The sequence below is a fragment of the Schistocerca nitens genome, chromosome 8, assembly GCF_023898315.1.
Source record: "Schistocerca nitens isolate TAMUIC-IGC-003100 chromosome 8, iqSchNite1.1, whole genome shotgun sequence".
NCBI classification, from domain to species: Eukaryota; Metazoa; Arthropoda; class Insecta; order Orthoptera; family Acrididae; genus Schistocerca; species Schistocerca nitens.
In genome coordinates this window covers 596,434,856-596,449,775 of record NC_064621.1, presented here as the reverse complement: position 1 = coordinate 596,449,775, position 14,920 = coordinate 596,434,856, and the positions used below count along the sequence as shown (strand labels likewise).

Genomic DNA, 14,920 nt, shown 5'->3' with positions numbered 1-14,920 from the left:
CCCCTCTCTCTCACCCCCCCCTCTCTCACCCCCCTCTCTCTCTCACACCCCTCTCTCTCACCCCCCCCCTCTCTCTCACCCCTCTCTCTCTCTCTCACCCCCCCTCTCTCTCTCACCCCCCTCTCATTCTCACCCCCTCTCTCTCTCTCACCCCCCTCTCTCTCTCACCCCCCCTCTCTCACCCCCCCTCTCTCTCACCCCCCCTCTCTCTCACCCCCCCTCTCTCTCACCCCCCTCTCTCTCTCACCCCCCCTCTCTCTCAACCCCCCTCTCTCTCAACCCCCCTCTCTCACCACCCCTCTCTCTCACCCCCCTCTCTCTCACCCCCCCTCTCTCACCCCCCCTCTCTCTCACCCCCCTCTCACTCACCCCCCCTCTCTCTCACCCCCCCTCTCTCTCACCCCCCTCTCTCTCACACCCCTCTCTCTCTCACCCCCCTCTCTCTCTCACCCCCCCTCTCTCTCTCACCCCCCCTCTCTCTCACCCACCTCTCTCTCTCACCCCCCCTCTCTCTCTCACCCCCCTCTCTCTCTCACCCCCCTCTCTCTCTCACCCCCCCTCTCTCTCACCCCCCTCTCTCTCACCCCCCTCTCTCTCTCACCCCCCTCTCTCTCTCACCCCCCCTCTCTCTCACCCCCCCTCTCTCTCACTCCCCCTCTCTCTCTCACCCCCCTCTCTCTCTCACCCCCCTCTCTCTCTCACCCCCCCTCTCTCTCACCCCCCCTCTCTCTCACCCCCCTCTCTCTCACCCCCCTCTCTCTCACCCCCCTCTCTCTCACCCCCCCTCTCTCTCTCACCCCCCTCTCTCTCTCACCCCCCTCTCTCTCACCCCCCTCTCTCTCACCCCCCCTCTCTCTCACCCCCCCTCTCTCTCTCACCCCCTCTCTCTCTCACCCCCTCTCTCTCTCACCCCCTCTCTCTCTCACCCCCCCTCTCTCTCACCCCCCTCTCTCTCACCCCCCTCTCTCTCTCACCCCCCTCTCTCTCACCCCCCTCTCTCTCTCACCCCCCTCTCTCTCTCACCCCCCCCTCTCTCTCACCCCCCTCTCTCTCTCACCTCCCTCTCTCTCTCATCCCCCCTCTCTCACCCCCCTCTCTCTCACCCCCCTCTCTCTCACCCCCCCTCTCTCTCACCCCCCCTCTCTCTCACCCCCCTCTCTCTCACCCCCCCTCTCTCTCACCCCCCCTCTCTCTCACCCCCCCTCTCTCTCACCCCCCCTCTCTCTCACCCCCCTCTCTCTCACCCCCCTCTCTCTCACCCCCCCTCTCTCTCACCCCCCCTCTCTCTCACCCCCCCTTTCTCTCACCCCCGCCTCTCTCTCACCCCCCCTCTCTCTCCCCCCCCTCTCTCTCCCCCCCTCTCTCTCTCTCTCTCTCTCACACACACACACACACACACACACACACACAGTCACAATGGTTCTACTGAGATCAGAATTGGTCTTGTCAGGAATTTAGGTAAGGAACTACTACTATTCTCGAGCGTAATGTTGTCTGCAGCACATTACACGCTAGTAACAAAGCATAAGGGGTGATCATGTAGTTCATACTATCATGGAGAACAGTTTAGAATGGCATTAGACGTGTGGGCTCGAACGATGATTTGTGTCTTTTCAGGATTATTATTCTTTGTTAAGAAGATATGCCAGTGACATTCGTGATAAGATGGCTGTCAGTATTGTATGACCCTGTAGGTAAAAAGCGCTGACGTTTCCAGTGTGTGTAAATGAGCCCCTCATTCACGAACCAGGAACTGTCACAGAAATGGAGGTCCCGGTGCTTAAATATCTGCACTCTTCTATCCAATAAACAGTCGAAAAGCAGCGTACTGGCACTGCCAGAACGACAAAAAGGTAACAGGAGAAACAGAGCCGTTTTTCAGCCAACAAAGTGAGGAATGCTTTCATCAGAATGTTTACCAATTCATTTATCATCAGCAGAAATGTCACATTATCTGGCGAGTACGATGGAATGACTTAAGTCCAGGATAGCGATTTCTTTCATGGTGATGAGACAAATTTTATCACTGCCCCTGCAACTGAAGCTGGCTGTAGAAAAGTCTTTACAGAGCGACAGCAGTTTCTAGTTGTGCAGCTGAAAGCTGTGTTTGGAGCCTGTTGCAGTCATCATCTGGAGGATGTCCACTGTGTGGCCGGCCGGCTCCTGAGGCTGGTGACGTCACGCAGGTAGTGCCGCTCAGCAGCTGGCGTTGTTGCCGCGCATTGAGATGCTCATACGGCGCTCGGTGCGCGGCTGGTTGTGGGGGTGTGGCAGCTTCCAGAGCCGCGGCCGCGACAGCAGGTGGCCGTCGGTAGAGGCCCGCGCGCGGAACGCTGGGAGCGGGTCCGCGGTGACGTCAGCGGCTGCGCGCCCCGCCGGCTGGACGCCGCCCGCCTCCGCCTCCCCCTCCTCGTCCAGCTCCACCTCGGTCCACCGGCGCCCTGCGGCAGGTCGGGCATCACACTAGAGGGCGGCCTCTTTCTTTTTGCTACAACTTACGTATCGTGGACAATAAAGTAAGTCACACATTATCATGGCAGGCCAAGTACACTACTGGCCATTAAAATTGCTACACCAAGAAGAAATGCAGATGATAAACGGGTATTCATTGGACAAATATTTTATACTAGAACTGACATGTGATTACGTTTTTACGCAATTTGGGTGCATAGATCCTGAGAAATCAGTACCCAGAACAACCACCTCTGGCCGTAATAATGGACTTGATACGCCTGGGCATTGAGTCAAACAGAGCTTGGATGGCGTTTACAGGTACAGCTGCCCATGCAGCTTCAACACCATACCACAGTTCATCAAGAGCAGTGATTGGCGTATTGTGACGAGCCAGTTGCTCGGCACCCATTGACTGGACGTTTTCAATTGGTGAGACATCTGGAGAATGTGCTGGCCAGGGCAGCAGTCGAACATTTTCTGTATCCAGAAAGGCCCATACAGGGCCTGCAACATGGCGTCATGCATGGTTTCGCAGGGATCGAATGAACGGTATAGCCAAGGGCCGTAACACACCTGAAATGTAACGTCCACTGTTCAAAGTGCCGACAATGCGAACAAGAGGTGACCGAGACGTGTAACCAATGGCACCCCATACCATCACGCCGGGTGATACGCCAGTATGGCGATGACGAATACACCCTTTCAATGTGCGTTTCCCGCGATGTCGCCAAACACGGATGCCACCATCATGATGCTGTAAACAGAACCTGGATTCATCCGAAAAAATGACGTTTTGCCATTCGTGCACCCAGGTTCGTCGTTGAGTGCACCATCGCAGGCGCTCCTGTCTGTGATGCAGCGTCAGGGGTAACCGCAGCCATGGTCTCCGACCTGATAGTCCACGCTGCTGCAAACGTCGTCGAACTGTTCGTGCAGTTGGTTGTTGTGTTGCAAACGTCCCCATCTTTTGACTCAGGGATCGAGACGTGGCTGCACGATCCGTTACAGCCATGCGGATTAGATTCCTGTCATCTCGACTGCTAGTGATAAGAGGCCGTTGGGATCCAGCACGGCGTTCCATATTACCCTCCTGAACCCACCCATTCCATATTCTGCTAACAGTCATTGGATCTCGACCAACGCGAGCAGCAATGTCGCGATACGATAAACCGCAATCGCGATAGGCTACAATCCGACCTTTATCAAAGTCGGAAACGTGATGGTACGCATTTCTCCTCCTTAAACGAGGCATCACGACAACGCTTCACCAGGTAACGCCGGTCAACTGCTGTTTGTGTACGACAAATCGGTTGGAAACTTTCCTCATGTCAGCACGTTGTAGGTGTCGCCACCGGCGCCAACCTTGTGTGAATACTCTGAAAAGCTAATCATTTGCATATCACAGCATCTCCTTCTGTCGGTTAAATTTCTCGTCTGTAGCACGTCATCGTTGTGGTGTAGCTATTTTAATAGCCAGTAGTTTACCTTTCATTGAACGCTGATGTACAATGCAAAATAATGCAGGTACATGACACAATTTTGCTACATAGTCACCAAATCTCTGTAAACAATAGCCAGAACGTTCTTGTATTCGTCCGATTTCTCGACTATCGAAATCCACTCCTTGATCATGGAGCCCTGCTAGAACTACTCTTCACTATGGCTGGACGAGAAATTCCATTTGGTCGATTTGCTGCAGTACTTCACAGTGAACAAATTTTCAATGTAGCCATTCTGTCCTCAAGAATAGCACTGTCTCGTGTACTTCAACTCTGGCTCAAATGGTTCAAATGGCTCTGAGCACTATGGGACTTAACTTCTGAGGTCATCAGTCCCCTAGAACTTAGAACTACATAAACCTAACTAACGTAAGGACATCACACACATCCATGTCGAGGCAGGATTCGAACCTACGACCGTTGCGGTCGCGCGGTTCCATACTGTAGCTCCTAGAACCGATCGGCCACCCGGGCCGGCTTCAGCTCTGGAATAACTTTCCAGTTGCAGCCCAATTTCACTCACAGCTGCCAGCCGGTGTGGCCTAGCGGTTCTAGGCGCTTCAGTCTGGAACCACGTTACCGCTACGGTCGCAGCTTCGAATCCTGCCTCGGGCATGGATTTGTGATGTGCTTAGTTTAGTTAGGTTTAAGTAGTTCTAAGTTCTAGGGGACTGATGACCTTACATGTTAAGTCCCATAGTGCTCAGTCATTTGAACCATTTAGTCACAGCTTGTTGAAAATGTTCAAACGTGTGTGAATTCCTAAGGTAGGTCATCGGTCCCTAGACTTACACACTACTTAAAGTAACTTATCCTAGGACCAACAGACACATCCATGCGCGAAGGCAGACTCGAACCTCCGGCGGGAGGGGCCGCGCAATCCGTGACATTGCTCCTCAAGCCGCGCGGCCACTCCACGCCTCTTCACAGCTTGTGATGCGCCTATTATCCGCACTATAGCAGAACTGCAGGATACTCAGAACATGAACTGTCTTCTGACAATGCAGCACTCTTGTTGCGCTATGGTCTTCGCGTGACATTTTGTAACTTACTTTCTCAAGTCCCAACGTAGAAATGTGGTGAAGCGCCATCCTCTTTCTAAAATGAATCAAAAGACTTCTCGGGTAAGACCACTTTTGCCTGGTACTTAATATTTTATTTATTTATTTCATCACTGGTTCAAGTGTAGCAAGGAAGAGACCGAGGTTAACGTCACGCCAAGAACCATATCAAGAGACGCGGACTGCAAACTCGGGTTGGACAACGAAATCGGCCATGTCTTTTCATAGGAGTCATTTTCCATAGGTGACTCTGGGAAACCAGGGGAAGCCTACATCTGGATGACCGGACGGAGATTCGAACCAGCGTCGTCCCACATTACAAATGCGCCACCTCACAGGGTATCAGTGTTGTTTTGTACCTCTCTGGATACAAATGGAGATTGTTTTGTAGGAGTACTATAGTCTAATCTCGCTAACCGGTGCTCAGAGTAAAGTTCAGAAAAATCAAAATCCAAGTCCAAACCGCGGTAACTAACACAATACTATAGCGACGCGTAAAGGAGTGCTTCATCTAAAAATTCGAAGTGCTTTCCGGCCATGGTGGTCACTTATTAACTCTTTCACTACCACTGGGATGCGTGTGTACCACGATAGGCCATCAGAGAACCAGTGGGATTTTGATGCCTCCTGTTGATGTGTACCAGTGTCCCACTGATAAAGGGAGGCCTGTTAATAGTTTTCAAAACTCATAATTGCAGACTGCACCTATAGGCTCGCTGTTAACCCTTTGCTCCTGATACATCGAATTATCTAGCAATTGCAAGGCAATCCGATGAAAAGATTTGCAAAGCGGGCTACTATCCAGCCATTCCGATAATTAGCGTCAGGGAATTTCACACAGTTATTGACGTCTGCCGCATAACAATTGGTGACCACTGATGTGCGTCTGATTTCTTTACGTCTTTGAGTTTTTGCGCATTCATCTCCTCAAATAGCTAGAAATATTTCTTTTCGATGTTTTGACTTAACGACTACGACATTCATTAAAGTTCCCATATACTAATGTTTTTCACGCAGAAAAAAATTTATAGTGAAACAATTAAGGCGAGAACCAAACGGTTTGTCATTTCAGTCTTATGGCAGCCTCTGCCATCTCGCAGAGCAATGCCTATTCTCCGCTCCCTATCGAGCTGACTAATAGATTCCACTTGAATGTGGCTGCCCATCGGCAGAAAATCCTCGTCGCTATTTGACTGGGACGTAATACTAGGGCACCATTATGAAGCAATAATCGTGAAAATACACTGAATACAAGTTAATGGTCATTCTCCTCCTACAAGGTTTCCGCTTTGAAATTGGCATTTAGAGCAATATCGGTGGTAACGTACAAAAACTAAAGATTTTGTAAAACATAAGATGGTCTCGTTCTGGAAATGAAGGATATATTCAGAGACCGATGACCTCAGCAGTTTGGTCCCATAGGAACTTACCACAAATTTCCAACTGAACAGTATATTCAATCATAATGGAGTCAGTGAGTGCAGGACTAGCATGTTCTAATAAGTGTGTCACTGTATGGTCGGTGCAATGATTGTGCTGTGTCTGTAGGATGGCACCTTTACGGAATTACGGCCTAGAGGCGACCTCGTTACAGTTCGGACCTATCCGAATCAACATCTCTTGTTTAATTCAGTGATCAGTAAGTTGTGCTACATTTCTGGTCAAAACTTTCAGCTGAGGTTGTGAAGTTTTTGTGATGTGCTAGTGCTTGTAATAATTCATGGTCATTTTTAATCTTCAAAATTTTCACTTTCGCTGGCGCCACAGTCGCATTTTGCCTACGAATCGACATCATTTTCGCGAGACGACTGTTTGATGTGCGATAATCAGTGTATTCTACTATTTCGGCCTGTAGCCATTTTCAACTGCTTTTGAAGCATCTATGCGCATGACTAAAAGGAACAGCCAGTGTGTCAAATATCTGACATCGTCAACCATCATGGCTGTATAGAGAAACATCAGAGTTTCAAAGTGTCTTCATTCGTAACGATGTGCATAAGATGTGGATACATCCACTTTCCAGACAGCGGTATTAGAACCTAACTGGAGTCTCAAAATAACATTGTGAAACAGGAAACGCCTCCATGTTCAACTGTACAAAAGAAGTATTACAGAACATAAGCTCTTTTGGGCCTACTTTTAAAAAATTAAACATCTACTACTGAGTGTCAAAGAAAGAATGAGTTATCAGAGCATATTATTTTCATCTTTTTTACCTGTCACGCTATTTTGAAAGCACATGCATTGTCTTCACACTGTGTGGGCAAAAAACAGGTATGGAAAAGTTCTCCTTGACACCAATGTAGTTGTACTGTTTGCGTCAGACTCGTTAATGGATAAACAGGGTTTACAAGTGAAACTTCCTGGCAGATTAAAACTGTGTGCCGGACCGAGATTCGAACTCAGGACCTTTGCCTTTCGCGGGCAAGTGCTCTACCAACTGAGCTACCAAAGCACGACTGAGGCGCCGTCCTCACAGCTTTACTTCTGCCAGTACCTCGTCTCCTATCTTCGAAACTTTACAGAAGCTCTCCTGCGAACCTTGCAGAACTAGCACTCCCGAAAGAAAGGATATTGCGGAGACATGGCTTAGCCAGGAGTGTTTTGGAGTTACTTAGACTTGGTTCAAATGGCTCTGAGCACTATGAGACTAAACATCGGAGGTCATCAGTCCCCTAGACTTAGAACTACTTAAACCTAACTAACCTAAGGACATCACACACATCCATGCCCGAGGCAATATATATATATATATATATATATATATATATATATATATATATATATATATATATATATATATATATATATATATGTATATGTATATATGTATACTACAGTCCTTTGCATTGTGCTATGACAGTGTTAGGTAATGCTGCTTTTTGTCCACATCTACTCCTCTCTGAAGGGGAGTTACTATCAGTTATTTGTGCCATCGTTACTTTGTATGTTGTTGACTTCAATACACTTAGGACCTTAGATTTTGTAATATCGTACCGATGAGATCGGGTGAGAGTTTGGGAGGAGGAGGGGTGGGGTAACTGAGGGGGAGGGTGGAGGGGAGAGTGGGTTATAGCACAACATGGAAAGTCACTAACGCGATTGTCTGAATGGTGCGACACTCAGAGCATGCTACAGGGGTGCAATGTTGGTACAGTAAAGGCACCAGTCCATCACAGTTAAATAAATCGTATCTCAACACAAAACAAAGTTTGCACATGTCAGAGAAAGTGAACGTAGCTCCAGAAAAGGAGAAACGTTCCAGAGAGGAACTTTCGAGGTGAGTCCGTGTGTCTTTTGCAGTATGAAAAAGTGGCGTTACAGAATATCTGCGAACTGTTGTTAAATAACTGAACTAACGAGAAGAAGAATCTGACCTGACAGGCCAGATGGCTAGACACAACCCCAGAAATTTTGATAAATGTTAGAGATGTGTGATACTTCGCAGATAAGCATCAGACTATCATTCACTGATAGTCCCTGCGTGGAGCGTTTCAGTGTTCGCTGGGACCGGTTTGTGGGCGCCAGGCTTACGCTCACACTGTAAGCGGTGGCCGCCAATGGCACACATAGGCGCTATCCGCGTGTCCCGTGTCCCCCCCCCCCCAACGCCTCCCCCCCGTCAACTGCGGCCGCCGCTGCATCACTCGGCCGCTGGCGAGACCGCGCTGTCACAGGGCACAGCGAGACATCGCGTCGCACAGCGGCCGCGCTGACCATGGGCCGAGCATCGCCTGGTGGCGACACACCCTTATGCACTCTCTTCATACTTTGCCAAACAATGTTCCGTTTTACACCTTGGATATTCGGGAATCCAGCCGGATGTTGGCGTCGTTCTCGCACGATATTTCAACAGCTTGCCTCGCTGTCTTCTTCAGGTGCTACCTGAGACTGGTCCTTGGGTCGGTCGAGTCCAGTATTTATGCCTGCAAGGAGCTGGGCGTTCCGTAATTGGTCCGCGCCGAGTCGAGTGTTCTGTTGGGAACGCGCTGCTCCTTCCAACCATAAGTACTGGACTCGATCGACCCAAGGACCAGTCTCAGGTAGCACCTGAAGAAGACAGTGAGGCACGCTGTTCAAATATCGTGCTGAGTGGACGTCCAGAACCTCGTCTATAGGTCTGAGAATGTTCACCGATTAGGGAACGCGCTGTTCCTTGCAGGCATAAATACTGGACTCGATCGACCCAAGGACCAGTCTCATGTAACACCTGAAGAAGACAGTGAGGCACACTGTTCAAATATCGTGCTGAGTGGACGTCCAGAACCTCGTATATAGGTCTGAGAATGTTCACCGATTAGGGAACGCGCAGCTCCTTGCAGGCATAAATACTGGACTCGATCGACCCAAGGACCAGTCTCAGGTAGCACCTGAAGAAGACAGTGAGGCACGCTGTTCAAATATCGTGCTGAGTGGACGTCCAGAACCTCGTCTATAGGTCTGAGAATGTTCACCGATTAGGGAACGCGCTGCTCCTTGCAGGCATAAATACTGGACTCGATCGACCCAAGGACCAGTCTCATGTAACACCTGAAGAAGACAGTGAGGCACACTGTTCAAATATCGTGCTGAGTGGACGTCCAGAACCTCGTATATAGGTCTGAGAATGTTCACCGATTAGGGAACGCGCAGCTCCTTGCAGGCATAAATACTGGACTCGATCGACCCAAGGACCAGTCTCAGGTAGCACCTGAAGAAGACAGTGAGGCACGCTGTTCAAATATCGTGCTGAGTGGACGTCCAGAACCTCGTCTATAGGTCTGAGAATGTTCACCGATTAGGGAACGCGCTGCTCCTTGCAGGCATAAATACTGGACTCGATCGACCCAAGGACCAGTCTCATGTAACACCTGAAGAAGACAGTGAGGCACACTGTTCAAATATCGTGCTGAGTGGACGTCCAGAACCTCGTATATAGGTCTGAGAATGTTCACCGATTAGGGAACGCGCAGCTCCTTGCAGGCATAAATACTGGACTCGATCGACCCAAGGACCAGTCTCAGGTAGCACCTGAAGAAGACAGTGAGGCACGCTGTTCAAATACCGTGCTGAGTGGACGTCCAGAACCTCGTCTATAGGTCTCAGAATGTTCACCGATTAGGGAACGCGCTGCTCCTTGCAGGCATAAATACTAGACTCGATCGACCCAAGGACCAGTCTCAGGTAGCACCTGAAGAAGACAGTGAGGCACGCTGTTCAATAACGTGCTGAGTGGACGTCCAGAACCTCGTCTATAGGTCTGAGAATGTTCACCGATTAGGGAACGCGCTGCTCCTTGCAGGCATAAATACTGGACTCGATCGACCCAAGGACCAGTCTCAGGTAGCACCTGAAGAAGACAGTGAGGCACGCTGTTCAAATATCGTGCTGAGTGGACGTCCAGAACCTCGTATATAGGTCTGAGAATGTTCACCGATTAGGGAACGCGCAGCTCCTTGCAGGCATAAATACTGGACTCGATCGACCCAAGGACCAGTCTCAGGTAACACCTGAAGAAGACAGTGAGGCACACTGTTCAAATATCATGCTGAGTGGACGTCCAGAACCTCGTATATAGGTCTGAGAATGTTCACCGATTAGGGAACGCGCAGCTCCTTGCAGGCATAAATACTGGACTCGATCGACCCAAGGACCAGTCTCAGGTAGCACCTGAAGAAGACAGTGAGGCACGCTGTTCAAATACCGTGCTGAGTGGACGTCCAGAACCTCGTCTATAGGTCTCAGAATGTTCACCGATTAGGGAACGCGCTGCTCCTTGCAGGCATAAATACTAGACTCGATCGGGAGGACGACGGTTCAATCCCGCGTCCGGCCATCCTGATTTAGGTTTTCCGTGATTTCCCTAAATCACTCCAGGCAAATGCCGGGATGGTTACTCTGAAAGGGCACGGCCGACTTCCTTCCCCATCCTTCCATAATCCGATGAGACCGATGACCACGCTGTCTGGTCTCCTTCCCCAAAAACCAACCAACCAACTAGACTCGATCGACCCAAGGACCAGTCTCAGGTAGCACCTGAAGAAGACAGTGAGGCACGCTGTTCAATAACGTGCTGAGTGGACGTCCAGAACCTCGTCTATAGGTCTGAGAATGTTCACCGATTAGGGAACGCGCTGCTCCTTGCAGGCATAAATACTGGACTCGATCGACCCAAGGACCAGTCTCAGGTAGCACCTGAAGAAGACAGTGAGGCACGCTGTTCAAATATCGTGCTGAGTGGACGTCCAGAACCTCGTATATAGGTCTGAGAATGTTCACCGATTAGGGAACGCGCAGCTCCTTGCAGGCATAAATACTGGACTCGATCGACCCAAGGACCAGTCTCAGGTAACACCTGAAGAAGACAGTGAGGCACACTGTTCAAATATCATGCTGAGTGGACGTCCAGAACCTCGTATATAGGTCTGAGAATGTTCACCGATTAGGGAACGCGCAGCTCCTTGCTGGCATAAATACTGGACTCGATCGACCCAAGGACCAGTCTCAGGTAGCACCTGAAGAAGACAGTGAGGCACGCTGTTCAAATACCGTGCTGAGTGGACGTCCAGAACCTCGTCTATAGGTCTCAGAATGTTCACCGATTAGGGAACGCGCTGCTCCTTGCAGGCATAAATACTAGACTCGATCGACCCAAGGACCAGTCTCAGGTAGCACCTGAAGAAGACAGTGAGGCACGCTGTTCAAATATCGTGCTGAGTGGACGTCCAGAACCTCGTCTATAGGTCTGAGAATGTTCACCGATTAGGGAACGCGCTGCTCCTTGCAGGCATAAATACTGGACTCGATCGACCCAAGGACCAGTCTCAGGTAGCACCTGAAGAAGACAGTGAGGCACGCTGTTCAAATATCGTGCTGAGTGGACGTCCAGAACCTCGTATATAGGTCTGAGAATGTTCACCGATTAGGGAACGCGCAGCTCCTTGCAGGCATAAATACTGGACTCGATCGACCCAAGGACCAGTCTCAGGTCGCACCTGAAGAAGACAGTGAGGCACGCTGTTCAAATACCGTGCTGAGTGGACGTCCAGAACCTCGTCTATAGGTCTCAGAATGTTCACCGATTAGGGAACGCGCTGCTCCTTGCAGGCATAAATACTGGACTCGATCGACCCAAGGACCAGTCTCAGGTAACACCTGAAGAAGACAGTGAGGCACACTGTTCAAATACCGTGCTGAGTGGACGTCCAGAACCTCGTATATAGGTCTGAGAATGTTCACCGATTAGGGAACGCGCAGCTCCTTGCAGGCATAAATACTGGACTCGATCGACCCAAGGACCAGTCTCAGGTAGCACCTGAAGAAGACATTGAGGCACGCTGTTCAAATATCGTGCTGAGTGGACGTCCAGAACCTCGTATATAGGTCTGAGAATGTTCACAGATTAGGGAACGCGCAGCTCCTTGCAGGCATAAATACTGGACTCGATCGACCCAAGGACCAGTCTCAGGTAGCACCTGAAGAAGACATTGAGGCACGCTGTTCAAATATCGTGCTGAGTGGACGTCCAGAACCTCGTATATAGGTCTGAGAATGTTCACAGATTAGGGAACGCGCAGCTCCTTGCAGGCATAAATACTGGACTCGATCGACCCAAGGACCAGTCTCAGGTAGCACCTGAAGAAGACAGTGAGGCACGCTGTTCAAATACCGTGCTGAGTGGACGTCCAGAACCTCGTCTATAGGTCTCAGAATGTTCACCGATTAGGGAACGCGCTGCTCCTTGCAGGCATAAATACTAGACTCGATCGACCCAAGGACCAGTCTCAGGTAGCACCTGAAGAAGACAGTGAGGCACGCTGTTCAAATATCGTGCTGAGTGGACGTCCAGAACCTCGTCTATAGGTCTGAGAATGTTCACCGATTAGGGAACGCGCAGCTCCTTGCAGGCATAAATACTGGACTCGATCGACCCAAGGACCAGTCTCAGGTAGCACCTGAAGAAGACAGTGAGGCACGCTGTTCAAATATCGTGCTGAGTGGACGTCCAGAACCTCGTCTATAGGTCTGAGAATGTTCACCGATTAGGGAACGCGCAGCTCCTTGCAGGCATAAATACTGGACTCGATCGACCCAAGGACCAGTCTCAGGTAGCACCTGAAGAAGACGGTGAGGCACACTGTTCAAATATCGTGCTGAGTGGACGTCCAGAACCTCGTATATAGGTCTGAGAATGTTCACCGATTAGGGAACGCGCAGCTCCTTGCAGGCATAAATACTGGACTCGATCGACCCAAGGACCAGTCTCAGATAGCACCTGAAGAAGACAGTGAGGCATGCTGTTCAAATATCGTGCTGAGTGGACGTCCAGAACCTCGTCTATAGGTCTGAGAATGTTCACCGATTAGGGAACGCGCAACTCCTTGCAGGCATAAATACTGGACTCAATCGACCCAAGGACCAGTCTCAGGTAGCACCTGAAGAAGACAGTGAGGCACGCTGTTCAAATATCGTGCTGAGTGGACGTCCAGAACCTCGTCTATAGGTTTCAGAATGTTCACCGATTAGGGAACGCGCAGCTCGTTGCAGGCATAAATCCTGGACTCGATCGACCCAAGGACCAGTCTCAGGTAGCACCTGAAGAAGACAGTGAGGCACGCTGTTCAAATATCGTGCTGAGTGGACGTCCAGAACCTCGTATATAGGTGTGAGAATGTTCACCGATTAGGGAACGCGCAGCTCCCAGCAGGCATAAATACTGGACTCGATCGACCCAAGGACCAGTCTCCTCAGGTAACACCTGAAGAAGACAGTGAGGCATGCTGTTCAAATATCGTGCTGAGTGGACGTCCAGAACCTCGTATACAGGTGTGAGAATGATCACCGATTAGGGAACGCGCAGCTCCTTGCAGGCATAAATACTGGACTCGATCGACCCAAGGACCAGTCTCAGGTCGCGCCTGAAGAAGACAGTGAGGCACGCTGTTCAAATATCGTGCTGAGTGGACGTCCAGAACCTCGTCTATAGGTGTGAGAATGTTCACCGATTAGGGAACGCGCAACTCCTTGCAGGCATAAATACTGGACTCGATCGACCCAAGGACCAATCTCAGGTAGCACCTGAAGAAGACAGTGAGGCACGCTGTTCAAATATCGTGCTGAGTGGACGTCCAGAACCTCGTCTATAGGTCTGAGAATGTTCACCGATTAGGGAACGCGCAGCTCCTTGCAGGCATAAATACTGGACTCGATCGACCCAAGGACCAGTCTCAGGTAGCACCTGAAGAAGACAGTGAGGCACGCTGTTCAAATATCGTGCTGAGTGGACGTCCAGAACCTCGTCTATAGGTGTGAGAATGTTCACCTATTAGGGAACGCGCAACTCCTTGCAGGCATAAATACTGGACTCGATCGACCCAAGGACCAGTCTCAGGTAGCACCTGAAGAAGACAGTGAGGCACGCTGTTCAAATATCGTGCTGAGTGGACGTCCAGAACCTCGTCTATAGGTGTGAGAATGTTCACCGATTAGGGAACGCGCAGCTCCTTGCAGGCATAAATACTGGACTCGATCGACCCAAGGACCAGTCTCAGGTAACACCTGCAGAAGACAGTGAGGCACGCTGTTCAAATATCGTGCTGAGTGGACGTCCAGAACCTCGTCTATAGGTCTGAGAATGTTCACCGATTAGGGAACGCGCAGCTCCTTGTTGGCATAAATACTGGACTCGATCGATCCAAGGACCAGTCTCGGGTAGCACCTGAAGAAGACAGTGAGGCACGCTGTTCAAATATCGTGCTGAGTGGACGTCCAGAACCTCGTATATAGGTCTGAGAATGTTCACCGATTAGGGAACGCGCAGCTCCTTGCAGGCATAAATACTGGACTCGATCGACCCAAGGACCAGTCTCAGATAGCACCTGAAGAAGACAGTGAGGCATGCTGTTCAAATATCGTGCTGAGTGGACG

The 14,920-nt window shown here is 50.3% G+C and overlaps 1 protein-coding gene across 3 annotated transcripts in view; it reads right to left on the bottom strand.

Moving 5' to 3' along the window:
- Window positions 1–1,371: 1,371 nt before the first annotated feature.
- Window positions 1,372–14,920, bottom strand: part of LOC126199215 (ras-related and estrogen-regulated growth inhibitor) — a 197,929-nt gene continuing 184,380 nt past the window's right edge. For all 3 annotated transcript variants that reach the window (XM_049935994.1, XM_049935993.1, XM_049935995.1), the window contains one exon: window positions 1,372–2,441. In XM_049935994.1, the coding sequence (XP_049791951.1) occupies window positions 2,197–2,441 (245 nt within the window). In that variant the 3' untranslated portion in view covers window positions 1,372–2,196. The remainder of the gene's footprint in view (window positions 2,442–14,920) is intronic.